Source organism: Patella vulgata, chromosome 9 (genome assembly GCF_932274485.2).
Source record: "Patella vulgata chromosome 9, xgPatVulg1.2, whole genome shotgun sequence".
Classification (NCBI taxonomy): domain Eukaryota; kingdom Metazoa; phylum Mollusca; class Gastropoda; family Patellidae; genus Patella; species Patella vulgata.
Window position 1 is genome coordinate 2,249,773 of NC_065887.2, and position 27,797 is coordinate 2,277,569.

The 27,797-nt window shown below is 38.1% G+C and overlaps 1 protein-coding gene across 1 annotated transcript; it reads right to left on the bottom strand.

Moving 5' to 3' along the window:
• Positions 1-27,797, bottom strand: LOC130014387 (obscurin-like). The gene is made up of 27 exons (XM_056103505.1): positions 27,761-27,797; positions 26,753-27,055; positions 26,141-26,194; positions 25,175-25,474; positions 23,804-23,896; positions 23,214-23,513; positions 22,476-22,604; positions 21,462-21,749; positions 19,852-20,133; positions 19,298-19,379; positions 18,412-18,615; positions 16,877-17,015; positions 16,514-16,713; positions 15,594-15,743; positions 14,684-14,807; positions 12,536-12,850; positions 10,799-11,009; positions 10,155-10,445; positions 9,255-9,386; positions 7,978-8,139; positions 7,380-7,575; positions 6,539-7,005; positions 5,886-5,961; positions 5,144-5,293; positions 3,892-4,262; positions 1,049-2,226; positions 1-1,011 (listed from the first exon to the last, which is right to left on the bottom strand). Exons 2-25 carry the CDS (start codon positions 26,952-26,954, stop codon positions 3,899-3,901), a joined length of 4,911 nt encoding a protein of 1,636 aa, XP_055959480.1. The 5' UTR covers positions 26,955-27,055; positions 27,761-27,797; the 3' UTR covers positions 1-1,011; positions 1,049-2,226; positions 3,892-3,898.

The following is a 27,797-nucleotide window of genomic DNA, read 5'->3' on the forward strand; positions in this document are numbered from 1 at the left end:
GATATTTTACGGATTTATTTCGGTTTCACCACAAAAACATCTTCTACAAAACATCCTCTACAAGACATCTTCTACAAGAACATTTCACAATCTTATTACAGTATAAATAATAATATTTACAAATTATATCTACCACATAAATAACATGTAACCTAGATATTGATTAAGAATTGGCAACAGTATAATGTAGCTAGGGATGTGGTGTGTTATAGGGACTCCTAGATTGTCCATATATCTGGGGACAACTATTCTGTTCTGTCCTGTGTGTTATGTGACTGTATATCTGGGGACACCTATAGATTTTTTGTATGTCTGGAGACACCTAGATTGTCCATATATCTGGGAACACCTATTTTGTTCTGTCCTGTGACTGTATATCTGGGGACACCAATAGATGTTTCGTATATATGGGGACACCTAGATTGTCCGTATATCTGGGGACACCTAGATTGTCCGTATATCTGAGGCCTCCTAGATTGTCCGTATATCTGGGGACACCTAGATCGTCCCTATATCTGGGGACACCTAGATTGTTCGTATATCTGGGGACACCTAGATTGTCCGTATATCTGGGGACACCTAGATTGTTCGTATATCTGGGGACACCTAGATCGTCCATATATCTGGGGACACCTAGATTGTCCGTATATCTGGGGACACCTAGATTGTCCGTAAATCTGAGGCCTCCTAGATTATTCTGTCCTGACAAACATACTAAAAGTAATAATCCATTCATTCAATCATAACTGCACCATAGTGCTACGTCACATGACCATAAAGCAATTTACCCACACACCCTAAACATGTTGCCAATTCCTGACCAGAAGATACACAAAATATAAAATAAACCAATAAAAGAAGTTATTATTTACTATAGGACCAATCCATATTGGTGTGATAAATACAAAAATTTGGCAAAAAAAATAAGTGTAAAATATTGCACTTGAAAAATAACAAGAAAATTGAAATAAAAAAAGGCATAATAATAAGATTTAGCAAAAAAATGTAGATCTGTCATTTTAGAATCAAAAAATAAAAATAAATAGACCAGTCATTTTAGAATCACAAAATAAAAATAAATAGACCAGTCATTTTACCATCACAAATTGAAAGTAGGAACAAAATATGGCACAACCTGGATAAAGTAAAACAGAACAAAAGCAATAGCAACAAAATCAATCATATAGCAAAGTATAATTATTACTGATTTAATATTTGGTTTGATCATCGAAGCGAGTGTAGGTGATCTACAACTAACAGTAGTTTGAACAAAAACCTATAGTCAATAAACCTCTATTGTCTTTAACCCAATCAGAGCCAAACATTAGAATATTAAACCCCATTTCATTTCCATTACATCAATCAACCAGTATGTAGACATAATACAAAACAACTTGTCCTTGTTATAAAGATACAATCAAACAATAACTATATTACATAGATATATATATATGTTTAAATAATTATATTATCTACCTTTACTTATATCTACATAAATATATGATAATATTACATACCTAATATACGATAGTATTTATAAATAATATTACATATTTCATATACGATAATATTTATAAATAATATTACATTTAATATAAGATAGTATTTATAAATATTATTACATTATTTATAAATAATATTACATATCTAATATAAGATAATCAACACACATTATTTCTATACAATTTATAATTCTTATAGCTGTTTGATTGCTAGGAATTGAAATTGTTTTCTCTTTAACAAGTCCTAAATAAAACAATTTTACGAACCCCAATATTTGATTTCACGAGAGCGACAGAAACACTTTGTTGCTGGTTTCTGTAATAAGAGAAACCTTTGTGGTCATCCAAATAAAATTAATAAACATTGTCATTTAAATTCTCGATTGAACGATTCACATAAAGATACTATCTCATATATTTGACGTCACAGAAATTATAAAAGATGAAAGAAAAACACAGGGATAGTATATTTAATCAACAATTTCTAAGGTGAAAATATTTCACTAGTATAACAACTTTATTGTAACAACTACAATTCACAACAAAAAATATTTTAGGCTTAATCATTGGAATATCTAATGGATATCTACATTGCCCCCGACGTCGGAAGGACATATCACAAGGTTGTTTCAAGGTGAACATCATCACAACATCACGCAGGATTTATCACTCTCTCTATTTAAAAACATTTACATCGAAATCAAAACTTTTTTTCTCCATTCATCTGAAAAATAGATTTAAAAAAAATATAAATTTGGAGGAGTAGAACATTAAAGTTTATGATTTAACTCTATTTCATTTTGGTCAAAAATATTTGGTGGTCTGCATCCATTTCATCTCACAAGAGTTATCCCCCTTGACACATTACACAGGGGATACTCGATTGAACCTTTTGGAATTGAATTCTCTCAATCCCCAATCGATGTGAAAAGGGGTATATCGGGCTACAACCAGGGGCGTGCTGGCAGGGAGTTTAGGAGGACGGTGTCCTCCCAGGCCCCCATTAACCAATAAGTCCACCCGTATAAGCGGGCCCCCCTGAGAGCTCTAATTTTCACGCGGAATCCCCTCAAAAAATTGAGAGTGCGCACGCGAAAAATCATACATACACAACGATTAGTAAAATATATTATGCTGACGTGCAAATGTCTGTCACCTTAAGGTGAAATGGTCTTTGATTAAAAATTTATTATTTGGATAGAAATACATTGAATTAGCATTATATTAAGCAGACCTGTCATGAGTGTCTTGTGTAGTACAGTAGTATGTCTTATAGTCAAAATAGCAGCATAAATTTGGAAAATATGATACCTAGATTTCTCCCAGAGGTGCTTGCAAAACGCGTTTCCCATTGTCAAATTTCAAAAATTTTCTGGGGGGAGAACCCCCCCCTTACCCCCCTACCAGCTGCGCGCCTTCGCCGCTCGGGTCGCCTTTGGCGACCGACGGTGCCCGTCCTCCCGGGCACCTTTGGGGCCAGCACGCCCCTGGCTACACCACATACATCTACTGAATAAGAAAATACCTCAACCAACCATGCAGCTGAAACATATTCGTTGTGTTAACTATGTCACGATTCTACTCACACCACTGACCACTTCTGTTGTCGAAACTGACAGAACTATGACAGAACTGAATTCCCCGTCACTCGATTGCGATTCTGTCAATTCGGAACGTTTCAGACTGACAATCCAGCATCCCAATTGTACACAATACTTTGGTTATTTTGAGACTAACATATGGTTAATATCTCATCAATACAATACCTTTGGTTATTTTGGGACTAACATATGGTTAATGTCTCGTCAACACAATACCTTTGGTTATTTTGAGACTAACATATGGCTAATGTCTCATCAACTCAATACTTTGGTTATTTTGAGACTAACATATGGTTAATGTCTTTAACACAATACTTTGGTTATTTTGGGACTAACATATGGTTAATGTCTTGTCAACACAATACTTTGGTTATTTTGAGACTAACATATGGTTAATGTATCATCAACACAATAGCTTGGTTATTTTAAGACTAACATATGGTTAATGTATCATCAACACTATACCTTTGGTTATTTTGAAACTAACATATGGTTAATGTATCATCAACACAATACTTTCGTTATTTTGAGACAAACATATGATTAATGTCTCATTAACACAATAGTTGGTTATTTTGAGACAAACATATGATTAATGTCTAATTAACACAATAGTTGGTTATTTTGAGACTAACATATAGTTAATGTATCATGAACACGCTACCTTTGAGACAAACATGTGACAATTTTTATTCATATTTTCATAGGTCATGTGACTAGGAGAATTTTGCCTCGTAACTAACAATTTTTCCCCACTGTTCTTCACCTGCAATTTTTGCTGAACTTACTTTGTGTTTAAGAACTGGCCTCTTCTTTGGGTTTGTCCATTTCTTCTGAAACGGCTTCCGGTTGCGTTTCTATAGCAACCTGCTCTGGGTCTGATTCTGCTTGTGGTTCATCACTAAATGGTTCGTCGATCACTGGTTCCTGTTTAGAGAGTTTAGATTTCGGTTTGACACGCTTGACTGGTTTTCTTTGTGACAGGGTGAAGGTCGTGAAATCACGTCTGTAATCGGGACTGAGACGTTTTGCATCGTATTCCTTACAGAATTTACGCATTTTATTGGTCAAGAAAACAGCTTCTTGTCGCGTTTTAACCATAGCGTCGGACAACAGAAGCCATTTGTGTTCCAAACAATCTTGAAGGCTTAATCGGTTCCTGAAATAAGAAAACATTCAATTAGCCAGATATAAAATATAGCACAATAAAAATTAATCGAAGGATTAATTGTACCTTTTTACCAAATAACTAAGGGAAATTTACCAATAAACTTTATTTGCTTGTTGGTGGGGGAGACAAAGTTATCATAAATAATTTGTTTGCCTGTATTCACGTAGGGGTCTTTAGCAGTGGGAGGAAACGAAACCGTGGACCCAGAGAAAACCCACAAGGTTGGACAGACGACCATACTCCTTGTCACGTACAAGCAGGGAATTGAATCCACGCCACTTGATTTGACATGCACGGTTGAAATCATTTGGCCACCCAACCCCCCAGCTAGAACTGGCAGCCCTACTCCTTACCACCCAACCCCCCAGCTAGAACTGGCAGCCCTACTCCTTGCCACCCAACCCCCCAGCTAGAACTCGCAGTCCCACTCCTTGCCACCCCCCCCTCCCAGCTAGAACAGGCAGCCCTACTCCTTGCCACCCAACCCCCCAGCTAGAACTGGCAGCCCTACTCCCTGCCACCCAACCCCCCAGCTAGGACTGGCGGCCCTTCTCCTTGCCACCCAACCCCCAGCTAGAACTGGCGGCCCTACTCCTTGCCACCCAACCCCCCAGCTAGAACTGGCGGCCCTACTCCTTGCCACCCAACTAGAACAGGCGGCCCTACTCCTTGCCAACCAACCCCCCAGCTAGAACTGGCGGCCCTACTCCTTGCCACCCACCCCCCCAGCTAGAACTGGCAGCCCTACTCCTTGCCACCCAACCCCCCAGCTAGAACTGGCGGCTCTACTCCTTGCCACCCAACCTCCCAGCTAGAACTGGTGGCCCTACTCCTTGCCACCCAACCCCCCAGCTAGAACAGTAACAAACCTGGGAAGTCTCTTCATTATTTTAAAGATAAATTTCAGAGCCTCTTTACTAATATTATCGTAGAGGTCATGGGGGTCGTATCGGTTGTATACAATGTTTAATAACGTGCTTTCATCACAATCACCACTGTAAGGTGATTCACCACTCAACCTGAAAACAAAAATCATCATCATCATCATCATCATCATCATCATCATCATTATTAAAGCTATGACGCAAACTACTAGAGAGATAAGAGGTTTAACATCCACTTGACACAAACTAGGTCATATAGGGACTAACATATGGTTCAAGGGGTCTTTAGCTGTGGGAGGAAACATGAGAAGCCAGTGAAAACACAAGTTTGGACAAACAAATGGTCATAATATAGCCTGTCAAAATCACTGCACAGGAAAGAAAGATCTGAAATGAAATGAAATGGGGTTTAACATCCTACTTATCTGCACCAACTGGGCTAATGAAGACAGCCATATGCCATATCGTGTGCTATGACGGAAATCTTGCCCAGACAGTGGCGCTACAGCCTACTCTTATTTCAAATTCCAACTGCCAAGGGTACTGTTATGTGCACGCCAATGTGACCCCAGTTTTTTCATTCCATCACTGAAAAGGGGAAACCATGCCAGAAAATACTGTGCAACTATTATCGCTGCTAATGCCAGGATTGGTTTCAGGATCTACAGGCTTTCGTCCCATCACTGAAAACTATCGAGGCTAACATCGGATCAATCCTGTTACTTACAGTAAGAAAGTAAGGGCAGCAACTCCCCAGATATCAGCCGTTTCTGTAACTCGTTCCTGGGCTATAACTTCTGGTGCTGAAACATAGATTGCAAAAGTCATACTGAATTCTGGTTGGTTTGACAAAATGTTTTATCAGGTTAGCTAATTTAATCTCCCCCAATTCAATCCCCCTCCTTCCCACACATCCCATCACCCTACCCACACCCCCATTCAATCCCATCCACATCACCCGTTCAATTCCCCCTTCTATTCTCACCGAAACCATTTACTTTGCAATCTGCCCACCCCCTCCCACCATATCCATTAAATTCCCCACACTCGGACCAAGTCCCTGACCTGTCATAGTTATTATGACAGATGAGACAGGTTTGGTGATACCCGGTGACAAACTCCCTGGTTATATCCCCCCCCTCTGAACACTGTTTTAGTATGTTTATACAGGTCATGCAACCATTTGGGATGAAACAGGGTGTTTAGTGTTCTCATATTTTTCCACCAACCGGCTAATGAAGAAGGGCGACGGTTAATCTGTGGGCTATTGGGGGCAATTTTGCCTGGGATGGAATTGTTTACGACTGTTCTTCATCTAAGGTTCTTTAACGTCCATGCCAATGAATACGTGGGAGGATGACTGAAGTATTAAAAACTTACGCATAAAGTCTGGATATCCCACTCTAGGTACCAATACTCCATCCTGATTGGGTATCTTCTGCGACAAACCAAAATCAATGAGTTTTACATCCAAGTGACGTCGACTAGCAGTCACAACACTTCCAGGCTGAATATTTAAATGAGCGATGCCGATTCTATGTAAGAACTGTAGAGCGTTTAATACCTGACGTATCACCGTGGCAACATTGTCTTCTGAATAACGTCTTTTATACGCTAATTGTCGAACAATATGATCACCGTAAAGTCTTTCGAAAAACAGGTAGAGTTTACCCGATGCGAAATAGGCGTTGTAAAGTCTAGCAATATTGTTATGTCGCACTTCACGTAGAATACTATATTCTCGATCTTTCTCTGCGTCTGCTTCAGAACTGACAGGAATTATTTTAACCACTCGTTCTGCCTTTGTTCCAACGTTTGTACAATGGCGAACATCCGAAAATTTACCCCTGAAAAGAAAATAATTTATTGATAATGAAAAACATTTTGATACATAGTCCATTATTTACTTCTTCACAGCAGTCGACACAAACTAGGTCATTTCGGGACTAACATATGGTTCAATTTTATTTCAATAATCCGCTTGTGCAGTGGGAGGAAACCGGAGGTCACGGAGAAAACCCACGAGGTTGGACAGGTAACCCTACTCCTAGTCACATACAACTGGGGAATCGACACCCCGCCATTTGACTCAACGAAAGACCTTATGATTTCACATGCATGCGTTAAACCACTAAATCACCGAACCTCCATTACAGTTTTAGAATAAATAAACTAAGAGCATTAATTTCTATTTCTAAAAGGCCAGCCATACTCTACTCACTTCCATACGGAATCTGTGAATTTATAAACAGATTCAGGAGATGATTTCTGAAGTTTTGGTTCCTCTGTTGAGTCGTCAAGGAGATCTGTATCATCTTTAGTCTCACGTCTGCTCGAGTCTGGTGTCAGCTGTTCCTCAGCTTGATGAGATTTAGCTAGGGCAAGTTGCTGTTCTTCATCCAATTGAATTTCACCACCTGATTGAATCAAATAAAACAGGTAAATAGAACAGGTAAATAGTTTGAAGGTGATCTTACTCTCACAACCTACCCTTTTTGTTACGGATCACCATGGTTACCAACTTAGGGTGTCCATTTCTATCATACACTGTTCTAATACCAGGTCCTAGGATCTGTGACCTAGTATGGAAATTCACATTGTGGTCATGTGTCAATGACCTTGTTGCTATTCTAAGCTTTGAAGAGAGAGAGAGAGAGAGAGTTTAGGTCATTTCGGGACTAGGCCCAGAATAGGCCTGATCCCTGTGTACAATAATGTGCATAATGACTCTGTGATAATTTATTATTAGTAGATGCAGTTCCTGTTTTTTTATATGAGGCTCACATTATTTAAATTGATTGGTTGCCATGGAAACTCACCTGATTGTTTGGTGACAACTTGTATAGACGACCAGGAATACGGACTCATACCGAACTGGTTCATACACGACACCCGGAAGCGATATCCTGTATCTGGTTTTAATCCCTTCACTACGGCACATTCGTGTAATATCTTTACGGCTGTCGTCCATCTTTCATCACCTTAAAATACAACACAAACGGTCATAAAATTATAAGAATTTTTTCCGCCCTGCACAGAAATATGTGCAGGAAGTATAGGATTCAAATTAAATTAACTGAATAAAATTCAGCTTTATTTCCACTCTTCTGCACGAGCGACATTAATGAAATGAAATGAAATGAAATGAAATGAAATGAAATAGGGTTTAACGTAATACTGTTCTGCTCCGACTGGGCTAATGAAGACGGGCATACGCCATACAGTGTGCTATGAGGGAAATTTTGCCCGGGCAACGGCCCTTAGGCCTACTCTTATATCAAATTCCAACTGCCAGGGGATCTTTTACGTGCACGCCAATGTATACACGGGACCTCGGTTTTTCATCCCATACGAACGACTAGACAGCTGTCCTTGTCAGGCCCTCCGTCCTGCATCACTGACGAGGGGAAACCACGTCTGACATTAATGAGGATGGGCACATGTGCCAAATATTCATTTATGTGCGTGCCATAGTTGTTATTTGTGTTCCATCCAAACGACCAGACGCTGCCCCAGACGCCCTTTCTGCATCACTTACATGGAGAAAGAGAGATGGAAATTTCTCGGCCAACACGAGGATTAAACATGGAACCTCCTGGTAAGTAAGACAGCGCCTTACTTGCTCAGCCAACGTGGCTCCCTTTTGTAACAGAGATGTTAGAGTATACCAAGTTTGAAACACAAAATCACAGACAGATGAAAATCTTGAATTACAATGAAATGAAATGAAATGGGGTACTATTCTGCTCCGACTGGGCTAATGAAGATCAGCATGCACCATACAGTGTGCTATGAGGGAAATTTTGCCTGGACAACGGCACTACAGCTTACCCTTTTATCGAATTCCAACTGTCAAGGCATCTTTTACGTACACGCCAATGTGAACCCGGGACTTCAGTTTTTTCATCCCATCCGAATGACTAGACAGCTGACCTTGTCAGGTCCTCCGTCCTGCACTACTGACAAGAAGAAAACACACCAGAAAATCAGGATGAATTTTCTCGGACAACACCGGGAGCGAACCCACGACCTCAAGGCTAGCAAGCCAGCATCTTACTCACTTAGCCACCATGGCTCCTTTGAATTACAAACTTACCAAGTCTTTTATAGTCAACTTTATAAAATAGGATATCCGAGTTTCCGTCTGATTTTGGGGCTTCCCAGATAATGAGAGCCGAATCGGATGTAATCTGTGTAACAACCGGTCTCCCAGGACGATTCGGTACATCTAAAAATAGAAACATAATATATTAGAATTATTCAACTAGTCTCCCAGGATGCGTGGATATATCTAAAAATAAAAACATATATATTAAAATTATTCAACTGGTCTCCCAGGACGATTCGGTACATCTAAAAATAGAAACATGATATAATTAGAATTATACAATTATATAGTCTACATGAGGATATCGGCAACATAAAGGTTGGACTAATAACAGTTAAATCTGTTTCTGCTGGATTATTCAGGCGGATTGAGCAGACTACATAGATTGTGGAGTAAAAAGTAAAACAGCTTTACGCATAAAAAATTGGAGTTACTGGTCTGATATTTCATTTCGTTTTTTTAAAACTTCCGATGGCCTACACTACATGAAGATCTCTCCGGTTGTAGTGATAGGTCACGTCATAGGTCATACAAGCGGCTTTTGACCCTATGTCGTCAGACATTTGGTTAACCAATCAGCATTGATGTTTCTAGTGGATTACCCACAGTTCTGTGCGTAACACAGCTAAAGCTGCAATAACAGACCGTTTCATTGGCTAATACCTCACATCATCCAGAACACAATCTGTTGTACTTCTGTTCAATGGGCAGACAACTCTATCTTCATATTGATATATCCTTGTGGTTAATTTATAAAGTCATCACCAATAAGGGTTTAAGGTATTGTAGCTTTCCCATAAACACCTTTATTACATAAAAATTATCAGACAACTTACCCCCAGCAATTAAACTTGGGTTGACCTAATTGGTAGCATTGAAACAACTTACCCCCAGCAAGTAATCTGGCTCGTGAAGTTGCTCGGCCATATTTATTCCTGGCCACGCATTTATACACCCCTCCATCATACGGCTTGGCACTCAATATCAACAACGTGGCAACCCCATCATCTGTCAGATCAATACGAATTCTAGCACCATCTGTCAGTAACTCCTCGTTCCTGTACCATGTGACCGTCGGTGGAGGCGGTCCAACCACTTGACATTTAAACAAGATGTCTTCGCCACAAGAGAATGCTTTGTCTTGTAACTTAGTTTTAAATATCGGTGGTGGCAGCTCGGCTGAAAAAATCAAAAACAATTTATATATAAACAGAGAGACAGAGAAATAGAGTTTTACGACCACTTGACACAAACTAGATCATTTTGGAACTAACATATTATGGTACAATTTTTTTTTTAATAATTCGCTTGCCCGTTCGATCAGCGTGGGAAAAAACCCATGAGGTTGGTCAGGTGACTGTACTTCTTGTCACGTACAAGTGGGGAATCGTAACCACACCACTTGACTCAATGACAGATCCTGTGATTCAACATGTGTTTATTAGACCATTCAGCCACCCAACCCTAAAATGGGAGGCAAGAGAAATACTCTGTAGAAAACGTCTAAACTGAAAAAAATACAAAAGACTTACGTTCACCAGTTATCGATGCAATTGATGATCGTTTTGATGGACAGCTAGATTCAGCGGGATCGTAAATAGCACGATGTTTACGGACACCATCTAACCAATCCATCTCACGTTCAATAGAGGCAGGTAACTCTTCTCTATCCACTGATATTGTACGCCTCTCTTTCATTGTTTTTACCTTTGTCGAGGAATCACCATCAAGTATATCTCGTACCTGAAATACATGAGAGTAATATACAGGTAAGGTATATTGACTCAACGACAGACCTTATAATCTAAAGTACATGTGTTAGACTTTAAGATCGAATATATGACATTGTATATTTTGACCTTTATCCTCAATAGCCATAGAAACTTAATGGATGAGCACGTTATAATCGGTCGTCTGTAATATACAGGTATGATGAAATATTCAGGTATGGTGTAATATACAGATGTAATATTCAGGTACAGTGTAATATACAGGTACGGTATAATATTCAGGTACGGTATAATAGTCAGGTACGGTGTAGTATACAGGTATGATGTAATATTCAGGTATGATGTAATAGTCAGGTACGGTGTAATATACAGGTATGATGTAATATACAGGTATGGTGTAATATACAGGTACAGTATAATATAAAGGTACGGTATAATATTCAGGTACAGAGTAATATACAGGTATGATGTAATATACAGGTACAGTATTATAGACAGGTATGATGTAATATACAGATACAGTGTAATATACAGGTACGGTATAATATTCAGGTACGATGTAATATACAGGTGTAATACACAGGTATGATGTAATATTCAGGTACAGTATTATAGACAGGTATGATAAAAATAAAATAAAACCAAGTACGAACAATCCAAACCATAAGACAAAATTCGAAGTCCTAAAAAACGTTATAGGCAAAATAGTGTATTCAAGCAAAATAGTGTAATCAGCAAATGGACTGCTCCTCGTGTACAAAATACACGACAAACAGTGGTAACAGGTGTCCGGAAGAGTAAGATGCAATATACAGGTACGGTGTGATATAAAGGTGTGTACTATAAATAGTGAGGTCAGGTGATTGTTGTTCCAAACTTGTCTGTAATATTACACTAGATGCAAGTCAATTTTAACCCCACAGTCATAATATGATTCAAGTTTCTGGTAGATGCCAAAACATTTTGATTTCGTAAAGAATGCTGATGTATTTTTTTCATTCTTCAACAAACTCTGTGTTAAAGAAACGATGCAGGATTTGCATTTTGCGGAGAATAATTCATACTAATATGAACTCAGATTGATTATTGATTATTAAAGATGCATCATGTAAAATTAAGATAAAAGAGAGAGAGAGAAATAAATGGGGTTTAACGTCCACTCGACACAAACTAGGTCATTTCGGGACTAACATATGGTTTAATTTTATTTCAATAATTTGCTTGCGCATTGGGGTCATTAGCAGTGGGAGGAAACCGGAGGACCCAGAGAAAACCCACGAGGTTGGACAGGCAACCCTACTCCTTGTCACGTACAACTGGGGATTCGAAACCACGCCAGTCGACTCAATGACAGACTTTATGATACAGCGCGCGCATGCTAACCATTCAGCCATCCAACTCCCCGATTAAGATAAAAATCTGACAGTTCTCGTTATAATAATGAAAAGGGAATATGTTGAAAATTTAAATCAAATTAGGTGTCTTTAACGGAAAAACAATAAATTATTCTCAAAACAAAAAAAATGACTGTTAACTTACCGCATCATCTAATCTTACACCAGATGGCAGGCCTGTATCATCCATATCACCCGCAGCTCTACGATAACCTCTCACCCTTAAACCATAATCTGAATCGTGAGGTGTCTGTAACTGGGCGTCTTGTTGATATCGTGCCTGCCAATCATACCATGTCTCCTCGTCAGCGAATTCACCGTAAGCCTCGGAATCGGGGAACGTTATCTGTCCCGTTACTGGATCGACCTTCGGTTGGAATCCGAGATCCGAGTAATCTCCATCCATCAATCTTCGTAAAGATCTAAGATTGGCGACAGTTCGTACAGCACTGGCTTTCGTCTGTAACATGAAGGGAAAGGGAGATTAATCTTGATTGTTTATTTGTAAAAACAAACCCCTAAAAAATACATCATACCAAAATGAAGGATATTTTGACAAGCAGTTGTTGAAAGAAAATTGACTTTGACCATTGCATTTATCTACCAGTATGTAAACTTATTAGTGTTTTGCTGAATTTTCTAAAAGTTTGATGAGCATTAAAGAACTACTGACTTGGCCATAGCGTTGCGTAAGAGAAAATTTCACTCATACTCATAGCAAGCTGTGAGGCATAAACCCAACTTCATTAGCCCGGTAGGTGCAGAAAAGTAGGCTGATAAACCCCGTGTATAACACTGGCAGTGGATTAAACATAAACCCAACTTCATTAGCCCGGTAGGTGCAGAAAAGTAGGCTGATAAACCCCGTGTATAACACTGGCAGTGGATTAAACATAAACCCAACTTCATTAGCCCGGTAGGTGCAGAAAAGTAGGCTGATAAACCCCGTGTATAACACTGGCAGTGGATTAAACATAAACCCAACTTCATTAGCCCGGTAGGTGCAGAAAAGTAGGCTGATAAACCCTGTGTATAACACTGGCAGTGGATTAAACATAAACCCAACTTCATTAGCCCGGTAGGTGCAGAAAAGTAGGCTGATAAACCCCGTGTATAACACTGGCAGTGGATTAAACATAAACCCAACTTCATTAGCCCGGTAGGTGAAGAAAAGTAGGCTGATAAACCCCATGTATAACACTGGCAGTGGATTAAATATTCACTGATAGTTAGAAATTGGAATAAAAGTAGGCTGTAGCATCGATATCATGACAAATTGTCACTCATAGGACACTGTATGCAGTCTTTATTAGCTGAGAGCGTCTATGGGAAACCGGTCGCCACATCCTACGTGTGACCCATGCATCTTTTCTTACTACATATTTCTGTAGCCTTGTGATCGTCTAGGATTTGTCTCTAGCTGTCTTTACTTCTGCTTCACGTTGTGTATTTACTTCTTCTAGTTTCTTAAGACGTTTGTCTTACCAGGAATAATAATGCATAGTTCGCTTCTACATTTTATATAGCATATAACTGAATACAGGTATACAAGCATAGCACAAATTACAATACTATATAGCTAAAACCACTTCTCCACCCTATCCAGCCTCTCGGCTGTCTAGGAACTCAGATGTACCCTTGATCTCTGGAATCTAATGCAAGTCTAACTTACAGGGTTCCACGGTTTCTTTTAAAGGTAAATGAATATCATGCACCATAAAGCGTGATCATGGCCCTGAACTTGTGTAATTAACAAAATGATTGGTTACTTTAAATCAAATGATGCAATTAAAATAATTCCACTCACGTGTAATTCTGGTGGTAAATGAGTGACATATGTTTTCGATAAATAGCTCTTTTTTATGTGTCAACTGTCAATTACAGACTAAGTTGATTTAAGTATTTAAAGTACATATCACATATTATGCGAATATGTTATTTCTCGAGCAAAAATTCTACTAAAAGTATTACATAGCCCGTTTGGTGCATAACAGTAGGATATCTTTTTCTATTAGTGTTTAACGTCTGCTTTCACCGAAGATGATATTGCACACAAGTTGTCTTATTCGTCTCAGCGAATGCGCAGGGGTCTTTCCGGCGGGAGAAAACCGGAGAACCTGGAGAAAACAAGAGGTTGAGAAGGCGCCCCTATTTCCAAGCACATCAGGGATCAAAACGACAAGCCAGAGGTGATCGGCCAGCTAGAGGTCGAAGCACGACACTCTAGACCATTAGGCCATCCCACCCCTCCGGTGGGTTGTTAATCCACGCTTCATTTTATTTCTAGCCTTACCTGTTGTTGATCGCGATCTCTGTATGATTTCAGGTTATTGGTATCTAACTTTAATCCTGTACCATCAGTTGAAACATTCGTAATCCAGGGATGGTTTAAACATTCTTCTAACGACAAACGATCACTAATAAATATATAAAATATATAATATCACAAAAAACATACTAAAAAAACCCTTGCAAGTTTATCCTAAAGGCAAAAATTGTGACTTTTAGAGAGTGAATAAGCAAAATTATGCTAATTAAAGGGCCATAACTGTGTAATGAAATAGCGATTATGTTCAAATTCATTCCAAATGTCATCTACTCACAAGCATCAATATTCTAAGGTTTTAAAAAAATTTGTCAAATATTGTGGCCCCTAGAGAGCAGACAAGCAAGTGTGGATGGACCGACAGACTGTGTGTGAGTGTGTATAATAAAACATTACACAAACATTTTTTTATCCTGGGTGGCACCCTGTCAACTAGTGGTGCATGTTATTTACTGTGAGGGAATTAAAATTGGAGACTCGTGTCCTTGTTGAAGCACAGTTGATTTAGGGATTGCTAGTCTCTGTCGGTTTGACCATAATTCAGCTTATAAAAAATATATATGTAAAAAACAAAATATTCCCAAAAAGTATTTAAAAAACCCTAAAAATATATAAAATTACTGAAAATTTCTTAAATATATATTGGCACTTAAATGTGCACTCAACACAAACTAGGGCATTTTGGGACTAACACATATATGTACAATATTAATTCAATAATTCATGTGGTAAGGAACTCAACCCTACTGCTTGTCAATACACCTGTGGGATTGAAACCACACCACTTGACTCAATGACACAGACCTTATGATCTAAAGTGCACATAGTAGACCACTCCAGCCTCACCCAACTCCCAACACATAATTATAAAACTTACGTAGGTTCAACCACTAGTAGTTTAGAGATAAAATCTTTGGCTTCCTTGGAAAATTTATCAAAGACAGGAACAAAAATCAACTTTCCTTCCATTATTCTTTCTAATATTTCTGGTTCACTGTCGGCCTGGAATGGGGTCGTTCCACTCAATCTGATAATAAAAAGGAAAGGTTTTAAATTGTTATCATCTAAATTGTTATGAACGGGTTCTTAAATATTAAAATAGGGGATATTTGATTGAACGTTCCAAGATTGTATTCTCTTAATTCCTCGAAAGATATCATTCGTTAAAACAAAAGAATTGCGGCCGACGAGGTATGTGCCATCTGAAACCAACACTATCTCAACCAATGCTCATAGCTGAAACATTTGATTATGTCACGATTTTGCTCAGATTACATCTGTTTTAAGACTAAAAGAACAATGGCGAGAGTTAATTCAGCATCATTCAACTGTAATCATGTCTATTTTGGCAATCCAGGTTGAGACCAAGTAGGCCATTCGCAACTTGGGTTCTAAATGAAAGTAGCAACCGTGTTCTAAATGGAAGTTTCAGCAGGGGCTCTAAATGGAAGTAGCATTCAATTTTGATAATGAGTGTCCAATTTACAAGTGTTTAATTTCTTGATCGCTGTTGATTATTGATGTATAATGATTAATATTTTAACAGTGATTGAGAAATTAAATACTTGTAAATTAGACACTCAATATCAAAATTAATCAGCCAGCTTTAAACTGGACACAAATACAAATTAGGTGATTTTGGAAGATTTTAAATGATTCTTGTCGAGTTTTTAAACAAAGATTTGATATTAAACGAATTTGAAAGAAATTAGTGCTAAATACACAAGATTAAATGATACCCGGGTTACAGTGATCAATAATTGATCTATTAACGAGGCTATAGAATTAAATACTTACAAGGTATATACAAGAGCACCAACAGACCAAATATCAGACGCTGTTGTGATCAGTTCATTATTAACAGATTCAGGTGATGCAAAGTCAGGTGTACCATAATTCATCCAAACCTCGTTAGTGCTTGGTATTTTACGAGCAAAACCAAAATCTATCAATTTTATTTCATTACTGTCTTTGGTTGGGAAGAGAATATTACTGGGCTGAAAAAATAGAAAAAAATAAGAAAAACATTTTATATAGGCCTACTATTAATATCTGATTTTTTAAAATACAAATATTTCCGGAGAAAAATAAAGCATATATTGGGCCCAGGAAGTCACACATGCAGTCTTGGAAAAGCAACAATAAACTCATCAGTCCTACCTTGATATCAAGATGTAAAATATTTCTGGAATGAATGTGACCTAGGGTGTTGAGTAGTTTCTTCACAGTCGCAGCAGCATCATTTTCTGTCCAGTTGTTCTGGTCTATAGCATGATCAACCAGATTTCCCCCAGATAGACTTTCAGGTCGTCAAGGAGAAAACACTTGACTGTAAACATATCACATGCTCTGAAAAACATGCATTCAGGCACAATGGTTGTCATTTATTCAACAATAAAATATGCACAGGGTAGTTAAATAATGAAGATGTCATTTTGTGTGTGATTAATGCTAGTAACTCACAATCGTGATTAATGCTAGTAACTCACAATCATGATTAATGCTAGTAACTTACAATCGTGATTAATGCTAGTAACTCACAATCATGATTAATGCTAGTAACTTACAATCGTGATTAATGCTAGTAACTCACAATCGTTATCAATGCTAGTAACTCACAATCGTGATTAATTCTAGTAACTCACAATCATGATTAATGCTAGTAACTCACAATCGTGATTAATGCTAGTAACTCACAATCATGATTAACGCTAGTAACTCACAATCGTGATTAATGCTAGTAACTCACAATCATGATTAATGCTAGTAACTCACATTCGTGATTAATGCTAGTAACTCACAATCATGATTAATGTTAGTAACTCACAATCGTGATTAATGCTGGTAACAGCAGCATCAAAACATCTTTCTAGAATATCCAATTTCCATCTATTGTTGATGTGTATAGCTTAGGAAGCTAACAATGTTTCAGTTCATTTAATTTAGTATTTAGAGCAAATATTTTCCCACTGCAGGATCAGGACATCTTTGCAAGATACCTACCGGTAATAGCTCATAAAGGTAGAAATATTTCAGGCTATTTTTTTTGCATTTCATGCAAATATTTCCCCACATCATGACTTCTTTCCAGAATACTGTTAGAAATCTTTCTATCCTTTTGTTTTCCAAAATACTTAATAAAGTTGATAAAAGTAGCAAGTTTTCTGGCTATTTTGTATTTCATGCAAACATTTTCCCAACATCCCTAAATGAATATTTACCCACGTCGTTTAGAGAATACCTAAATATCTTTTAAAGGTAGAAATATTTCAGGTCATTTTTTGTATTTCCTGCAAATGGTTTCTCCATATCTCTAAATGGTTATTTTAATTTAAGTGTTATTACAAACCATGCAGCACAAAAAGCACAATCTGTATGGTTTCTGGTCAGATCATGCAGCACAAAGTAACACAATGTGTGATGTTCCTGGTCAGATGTTAACATCATTCAGGATAAACCACCACCATGCAGCACAAACCAACACAGTGTGCGAAGTTTCTGGTCAGATGTTAACATCATGCAGCACATGCCAACACAATGTACAATGTTTCTGGTGGAGGATTAACACCATGCAGCACAAACCAACACAGTTTGAGAAGTTTCTGGTCAGATGTTAACACCATGCAGCATAAACCATCACAATGTATGATGTTTCTGGTTGGATATTAACACCATGCATGTTGATATCAGGATACAGTTCTGTAACGATGATCAGATTCTTCGGTGTCTCGTACGCATCGTGTAGCGCCAAGATGTTTTTATGACTCAACAGGCGAAGAGTTTCAAGTTCATTCTTAAAGAAATCTTTCTCTCCATCTTCCCGCACTGTGATAAATTTAGCAGCGAATTCTGCACCAGTTGATTTCTCTATCACTCTACGAACAACGCCATGACGACCTCTAAAATAAAAATCAGTGAATTTAATTACTGAGCCTGTTTGAATGGTAAGCAATTGGATCTTTTAAAATTAAGGAAATCATTTAGGAGAGAGAGACAGATGGGAACAAGTCATGGGACCTTCAGCCCGAGTTGAGTCCCAAGCCACGGCACCTTCAGTCCGAGTCAAGTTGCTGACTTTAGTGCCGAGACGAGTCCCAAGTCTTCACAAAGTCTGAGTGCCTTTTAAGTCACCAGTTCATCAAATGAGTCAACATTTCATGGCGAATAAGGTAAGTTAGAGTTATGCACCCTCATCACGACTTGAGTCCTTTAAGCTCTATCAGGTCGCGAATTTTCACAACTGCTGAATCTGAGTCGAGTCACGAGTTATGCTCCCTAGAAGCGACTTGAGTCCTAAGCTCTTTAAAGTCGCGAGTTTTGACGACTGCCGAGTCTGAGTCAAGTCACGAGTTGCAAGTCTGGTCATCGATGGGAATTAAGTCCGAATCGATGCGACTTAAGTCTGACTCGAGTTCCCATCTCTGCCCACTGAAACTAATGTCATGCAGCGTGTAACCGTGTTTTAAGTGTACATCAGGTATTTTATTGAATAATAATTACAAAACCCTGATGGCCCCTATTGTGTAAGTATAGGTTGACAGTGGTCTTCAAGTAGGTAAATCCAGATGATGTGTAGCCTACCTTCCTAGTTCCTCCATCACATAATAATAATCCTCTATATTAGCATTCTTAAAGTTGAGATCACACAAAGTTGGTAAACTATCTGTAAAAACAGAAAATATAAAATTGAAGCCAGAATAAAGACCTGCAATAGCCAGATATAGCTCTATAATTCATCTCTAATGTATATATTCATTTCTAATTAACTGAAATGAAATGAAATTGTGTTTAACGCGCTACTGTTTTGCTCCAACTGTGGCCTAATCTTATTTTGAATTACACTGCGAAGGATTCTTTTACGTGCACGCCAAAGTGTACACAGGACCCCAGTTTTTCGTAGCCTCTGAACGACTATATATTGTCCCTTGCCAGTACTGACAACAGGAAACCACGCCGGAATTCCCTATCAACTTTCTCGTCCAAAAAAGGGGTTGAACACGGGACCTTCAGGCCAGTGAGCCAACGTTAGAATGTGAACCAACCGAGTCATAAGAACTATTTACAGTTTGTCAACTAGTTCTGTCAGGTGGTCTAGCTAGTTCTGTCAGGTAATTTCTGGAGGTTTAGAAACTTACCTTCAACTTCTACTCGAGCCGAACAGAAAATTTTACCAGCAACATTTTCAGCTACACAGGTATACTGACCAGCATCCATGCTTAAAGCGCCATCTATTGTCAACGAGAAATAATCAGGCCTTTCGTGATGAATACGAACACGAGACGTTTCTGTGAGTGGACGCCAATCTTTGTTGAATTTTATAGTGGGGTATGGTATTCCGTCAACACGACATTCAATCTTTCCCGTTCCACGATTTAGTAATACCACATCCTTCAAAGGTTCGATAAATGTTGGCGGATCTGAAAAAGAAAGTTGTTTTGTTAAACATTCGCTTAACACAAACTACGTCATTTCAGATCTAAGAATCTAAAAAAAAAAAACCCAGACAATTTGAAATGGTTATTGACTAGGTTTCTATTTCAGACAGCACATTTCACACTTAGATACACGTAAATTGAACAGTTTATTGTGCAAATCCATAGAAATGACACATTTCCAACTAACAAAGTATTTGTGAAATAGAAATGAAATGGGGTTTAACGTCCAACTGTTCTGCTCTGACTGGGCTAATGAAGATGGGCATATGGCATACAGTGTGCTATGAGGGGAATTTTGCATGGACAGCGACACTACTCTTATATCGAATTCCAACTGCCAAGGGATCTTTTACATGCACACCAATGTGTACACAGGACATCGGTTTTTGGTCCCTTCCAAATGACTAGATGGCTGTCCTTGTCAGGCCCCTTCCTCCACCACTGACAAGGGGAAACCACGCCAGAAAATCTTGATAAACATTTTCAGCCAACACAGGGAGCGAACCCGCGACCTACATCCTAGTTAATCAGCATCTTACTCACTTAGCCGTGGGGTTGGATGGCCGAATCATTAGCACATGCGCGCTGTATCATAAGGCCTGACATTGAGTCAACTAGCGTGGTTTCGAATCCCCGGTTGTACATGACAAGGAGTAGGGTTGCCTGTCCAACCTAGTGGGTTTTCTTCGGGTCCTCCAGTTTCCTCCCACTGCTAAAGATCCCTACGTGCAAGCGAATTATTAAAATAAAATGAAATCACGTTAGTCCCGAAATGACCTAGTTTGTGTCAAGTGGACGTTAAACCCCATTTCTCTCCCTCTCAGCTAACCACCGTGGCTTTTATTTGTGAAATAGTAACCTGGTATTTTATAATCTGGTTTTTATATTTTCAGACAATATATAAATTTTCTCAGCTTAATCCATGCTAAATGTACTCACTGATATTTTAACATATAATAAAGAAACCAAACCCAAATATTAACAGTATATAATTGCCTGACTTGGATTCAACAGGATTAAAAATGAGCCCATAAAGATTGCCTGAAAATTTTAAAGTTGGTGAGCTGCGGGTTCCCTTTCTAGTGCAAGGCCCAACTTATAAGTGACACTGACTTATTTTAACAGAAGATGCCAAATGTTGACAAATTTTACATTCATCATATCTTTGCAAATACTGAACCATTTTTGGACAGACATTCCTGCTAGCGATTCATCTTTCCCAATATGACAGACAACAGCAAGAAAGTGACTTTCATTCACTAAAAGACATAAAGCCAATTAATAATCATCCAATTTCAAAATCAACTTACCGGCCATTTTAAGAGGAATAACGCAGCTAGCTGAACCATGTTCATTCTCAGCGACACATTTATAATCTCCAATGTCATCCCAGGTGGCAGCACCGAACTCCAGATCGATTTGTCCAACAGGTGAGGTGTAGGAATTATATCGGCCACCCATCTCCAACTTCTCACCTTTGAAGAACCAGGTGATCTCCGGCAATGGATAACCTTTGACATCTGCACATACCTTACAGCCTCTTGATTCTGCGGCATACTGGTCTTCACCTGACGGCGTCAGGAATTCTGGGGCCGAGGCTGAAATAAAAATGTGGTAATATTTATGGAAGTAACAAATACAAATAAGTAGCTGTAAATAACAATTCTAGATAACCAATTAGACAACAGCAGTAGAGGACAATGACAAGTGAGGTGTGAGATAGCTGGAGACTAATGATCGGAAGACATCTGTTGGGATCTCAGTGATATACAAGGGGTTCATATAGAAGACGATGTAAGATGATACACAACCCGCGTAACCAGTATAAGTCAGATGAACTCCATATTAGTAAACCTTTTGATCATCCCTATGGAGTTAATCTACCTAATTCTAGAATACAATTGAAGACATCATAATATCTCACAGTTGATTGTTGTGAATGTACATGAAAATACCATAATATTGTCCAGTTTGAGTTGTTAGTTATATGAAAATACCATGGTATCATACAGTTTAAGTTGTAAGTTATATGAAAATACCATGGTATCGACCAGTTTGAGTTGTTAGTTATATGAAAATACCATGGTTATCATCCTGGTTGAGTGCTGAACGTGAGGATACCATGATACTTGTTGTTAGATATTTTGATGGATGTGAAATATCATCTAGTTGCTACTTTGATATCATGTGAAATATTATTATATTGACGCTGTAAGTTGAATCGATGTATATGCAGCTGTTTTTAAGAGGCGTAACTAATCACGTGACTTGAGTTGAATTTGGTCGATTGTCTTAAATATAACTAATATAAAACTGTATCTTACGTGTGTAATCGATTTTACGTTCAACTGTTTCCGATCTTTCACGACTTGTTGGTGTACCAATTCTGATCTTTCTAAACGGACTCATAGTGTCCCTGGATCCAGATCGACTTGATTTCGTTCGCGGCTCCTCTGTTGATGAAAATAAAAATTTGAAAACAAGACATAAACAAGTGAGAAAAGAAGAGTGACGTGAAAAACCCATGAGGCAAGACAGGTGACATTATTCTTTGCAGTACATTTGCACAAGAAAACAGACAATCCAGTTTACAGTCTAGACAGACCTATTTGCTTGTTCCCTTCAACCCCCTGGCTACAAGACCAAAAATAGTTTTAGATCGTCATAGTAAACCAATGAAACATAGTCCTTGTAATGTCTGCTTTCTCTGCCTGCATCATCGTTTGATCCAGCAGTTACGCAGCCTGTGCTACTCTTTTAAAGGGAGTGTTGCCGTTCCACCTTTAGTTTCCTTGCAATATATTTTCACAAGAAAACAGACCTTGTAATTCTGCATGATTTGGATTTGACCACTCGATAACCAACCTGCTATAATACCAAAACTAGTTTTTGTTTGTCAAGGTCAAACAATAAAATTATTAAGTGATTATTTTTTTTTTGACTTTACCTCTCTCTCTAAATATCGTAGCTGGTTTGGATCACTTGATAAATGGCCAAAACTAGTATTTGTTTGTAATGGTAAAACAATGAAATCATCATGGGAATTATTTTTTCAACTTTACCTCTCTCTCTGAATAACGTAGCTGGAAGTGTTGGTTCACTCATTCCAAACTCATTCTTCGCTCGTACTCGGAACATGTAATCTTGTTCAGGACGTAGTTTCGATACCTCAAAGTGAGTCTCGGGTAGATCTTCTGTTAACGTGTTCCAGGCGTGACTCGGTGGCTCCCGCATCTCAACAATATATGTGATTGGTGTGTTCTTCAAGTACGATGGCATGCGAGCCTGTTGCCATGACAACAATAGACGATCTTCCGCCTGTTTTGTCATATTTGGACGACCAGCAGGAACTCTTGGTGGAACTGTGAAAATAAAAAGTTATATTACAAATTTTGAAAGTCAATCTGGAGAACATACAAAGAAATGAAATCTTTAGTTGCAAATTTAATTATTAGCAAAGACAGCTACAACCATCTTGCCAACAATCTGATTGGTTGATGTTGTGTTTATACGCTGTACTGATAGACGTCAAGAGAAAGGCTTGTGGTATTAATGCTGGAGTAATACGTTCTCCTCGAATGTGGTCGAGGCCACAGCCATCCAGCCAATCACCAGTGGTGGTCTCAAAATAGATGTTACACAGAAAAATTACCTCCAGAGGTAAAAGAGTCGATATAAGACCTAGCAGGTGATGTGAGGTCGCGATCTCTCTCAAACTCAAACGATGGTCTTCTTATTACTGGTGCTGAAACAATAAATTACATCCATGCTTTAATTTATTACACTTGATTATTAAACATATTAAACATACAGCAAGAGCTAATTCTGCCAATTGCAGGTCTTTCTTTAGGCCTGAAATGTTATCTACACTCTTAATTAGACATTATGATCCCATTTGCTGCTCGACTTCCATTCATAATTTAATCATGAAAAGGATGATTGAGACTATGTTTTTTTATCCTACAGACTTTAGTAATGATGATCGTGGCTAGGCCGAAATTTCAATCGCTTAATTCTCGGTTCATAGTGGATCAATTTGACTGAAATTTTCAGCAAATTGCCTTTACATTATCTAGTTTTTAACTATTATAGTGAGAACTGCCAACTCTTTATCTTATTTTCCATAATGTATCTTTAAGAAAACAAAATCAAGCATATAAACCAATAGATCAAATGTATATGTCAGTGGTTCTCAACCTGTTTTGCCAACGGCACACCTTGGAACACATGACAAAATAGCGGCACATCTGGCTAAATATACATATGAAAAATATTTGAATTTTAGACGGAATACAACTGTAGACAAATACTGATCATAAACACATAGAATGACTCAAACTAAATAAAGAAATACACAGCTATGAAGTTACTTTATTGCAGTGTTTTGAAAATCATCAGTCAAATAGCTGGCTTTTTAGTGAGAAATTTTCTTGGTGTGCCGTTTAAAATTTTGCGGCACACTTATTAAGATTTGGCGGCACACTGGTTGAGAATCACTGGTATACGTTATCATTATCATATCTTTTTTATTGATCATTTCATTTTGTTTATTTGTGTTGATAAATAGTGTTTAATTTGAAAGCATTGGGCGTGACAAGACAAAAGACTATCTTTCTGACATTTGAAGACCTACAAAAGATAGGTTGCCAGGCAATGAAACATACACCCACAGCAAGCAAGTAAATCGTCCAAGCGGTTGACAGGAGTTTTCGCATATTCATTCTTTGTAGGTAATGGGGGGGGGGGGGGCACTTACAAGACAATTTCATACAGATCATGTAATATTCATCATTCGAGGGTTAAAACGTTTCTACAAACTGAAACAAGTGTCTTAAATCTGGAAGTAATATACAGAAATTGTTGAAAGTCAACAGATTTTTTTGTTTTACTAATTTTAATAATGCATACAATGCATATAAATACTCCATTTCATTCATCATTTATAAAATTTGTTTGAAATTGAAATAAGAATGAGTTAAACATTCATTTAAAGAAAAATATAAATTTTTTTAAACAAGCTTACCTTTACTTCTAGTGATTGAGGCCGGTAAAGTTGGTTCACTGATTCCGAAAGGACTCTCTGCTCGAATACGGAACGAATAATCGTGTTTAGGAGTCAGACCACCAACATTGTATGTCGGCTCCGTCAAACCACTGATCATTTTTCTCCAACCTGGACCAATCGGCTCACGGACTTCAACCGTGTAGGTGATAGGTGCCTTTTTAGCGTAAGCAGGAATTCTGGCTGGGAACCATTTTAACGTTAAACGATCATCATTGACATCAAGAAGAGCTGGTGTGTCGATTGGTAGTTTAGGTGGAACTGAAAATAAAATCATAGTTATCAAAGTATAAACGTTTGTGGTTTGCCGTGTCTGTATATTGTGTGTCATGTCCGTGGGTTTGTCTTGTGTGTGGTGTGGTGCAGTCCTCCTTCACTTACTATTTAACTGGAGAAATACATCAAATTCAGTCTTTATTATCCCAGTGGGTGCAGAAACGTTAGATCATGAAACCCCATTCCATTTCATTTTTATATTTCAAATTCAGGTTATGGATTGAAGCCACAGTAAGCATAAGGCACTGGCTTACTAATCATGAGTGGTTGGGTTCGATCCTGGTGTTGGCAGAGACAGTTATTCAGGATTTTCCAGCATGGTTTCCCCTTGTCAGTCGTGCTACGGCCTGGCAAGAAAGAGCGTTGAGTCGTTCAGACGGTACGAAAACGTGAGGCCCCATGTTCACATTGGTGTACGCGTAAAAGAACCCTTGACAGTTGGATTTTGATGCAGATTAAGTAGAACCCTGCTATCCACGTAAAATGTCACTCATAGCACACTGCGTGACGTCATAATATTACACGGAGCAAGCAGGTCTTATAATTCCTCAATGCACTAGGATAAACAATTAAACATAATAGTCCAAGATGGTGTGGTGAATCCATTCCTCATCAAATAGTCTGAGAAGAACAAGAATAGAAATAACGAACCTGATTGTCCAAACTGTGAATCGTAATCATAATCTTCTAACGGTATACCAGTATCTGTTACAAAATATAATTATCTTTATTAAAATCAACAAAAACAGTATCACCCACAATCAACAATATCACTTTATTTATTAGATTAACTTGTTTTATTGGTATTGTCTTAGCTAAAACTTGGTTCTCATTTACCAGTCCAGATTGACTGGCTGTTGATTTCCATACTATCAAATTCCTTGACCTACTACCATTAACAACAGCTGTATAAATACCAATTTTCTGGTCTTTCTAAGCATTTTATACATAATGTTATGAAGCTACAAATCCAAAAAGGCAACAATGATGCCAAGTCTGGTTTCTGGTCCATATATCATAGCCTACTATCATATTTGTTAAATAAGGTCCCTGGGCTACCATTCGAGACGTTGTATAAATGCTAATTTTCTTGTCTTTCAAAGTATTTTACATGTTGACATGAATTCAAAATTTCAAGATGGCAGCAATGTTGTCATGCTCAGTTCTTTGTTAAGTGAGGTCCCTGGGCTCCTATTCCAAAAATTGTATAAATGCCAATTTTCCGGTTGTTAAAGAATTTTTTTTTTTTTTAAAAAAACGTACCTGATTGTCTGTTGAGGAACACAGGAAGTGTAGGTTCGCTCAAACCATAATCGTTAATCGCCCGTACCCTGAACGCATAATCCCATAATGGATTCAAATTCCTGACAGTGTGACTCTGTCCCACAATTCCTGAAGCAACTTCTCTCCAATCAAAACTATTTGGTTGTCGTACTTCGATCCTGTAGTAGGTAGGTGACATCATGGCGGTGGTGGCAGAGACCCGGGCCTGGTTCCAGTTGAGTTGAATCGTATCGGGAGTTATATCTATTAGTTCAGGTTTCTCGATAGATAATCGCGGTGGAACTGGAGATTTAAAATAGAAAATTTTATCAATTACGAGGTGGAACTGGAAATTTAAAAATACTTCATAAATAATCACCCAAATAAAACATTTTGCAAGCAATTACATATTCAATATAAGACAGGTAGTCATCGCGAGGATTCAAATGTGCTTTCAAACTATCCAAATTAGACACATGTCCATGGCTCACAGGTAATTAGGGAGTTCCTTGTTATTTTCCAAGATGGTTTCCTTGTGTCAGACAGAGAGCCCCACATGGAAAAGATTCCCGATGTTTGAATGGGATGTGAACCTGCAGTTTATCTGTAAAATTGTTGTCATGCGCATATTAACGATCCCTAGTCAGTTGAAATTCAATGAAGAGTAAACAGAAACAAGTTGTCTGGGAAAACCATATTACGTAGTTAGCTATTGGTTGTTAATCAGACTATTGACCAGTCATAATTTGGAACAGAAATTTGCTTCCATTAAAGCTGTGTTTAGTGAGATTAACTCTAATCAAATGAAATCCTGCGGGGAGTATGGGGAAAACTTTCTCTTATTTTTACTGCAATTTGTTTGGTTCATTAATTTTACTGAAAGAGAATTGTTTTTATAATTTTGGCAGAAGATTTCATTCAACCCCAATTCATGCAATTACACCTATTTACACCTATTCTTTCAACAGTTAAACTTTCTATATGAGGTCTGTTGGGTAGTGATCTTACCTTTAACAGTTAAACTTTCTATATAAGGTCTGTTGGG

What these genes read in the sequence shown, in the direction of transcription:
- LOC130014387 (XM_056103505.1), bottom strand. Translation starts at nt 26,954, where the DNA reads ATGATGTCACCTACCTACTACAGGATCGAAGTACGACAACCAAATAGT. An exon ending in CTCAATCACTAGAAGTAAAG is followed by an intron (nt 23,897 to 25,174) that starts GTAAGCTTGTTT and finishes TTATTGTTTCAG; the next exon opens with CACCAGTAATAAGAAGACCA. An exon ending in GGCTCGAGTAGAAGTTGAAG is followed by an intron (nt 19,380 to 19,851) that starts GTAAGTTTCTAA and finishes CTGTTTTTACAG; the next exon opens with ATAGTTTACCAACTTTGTGT.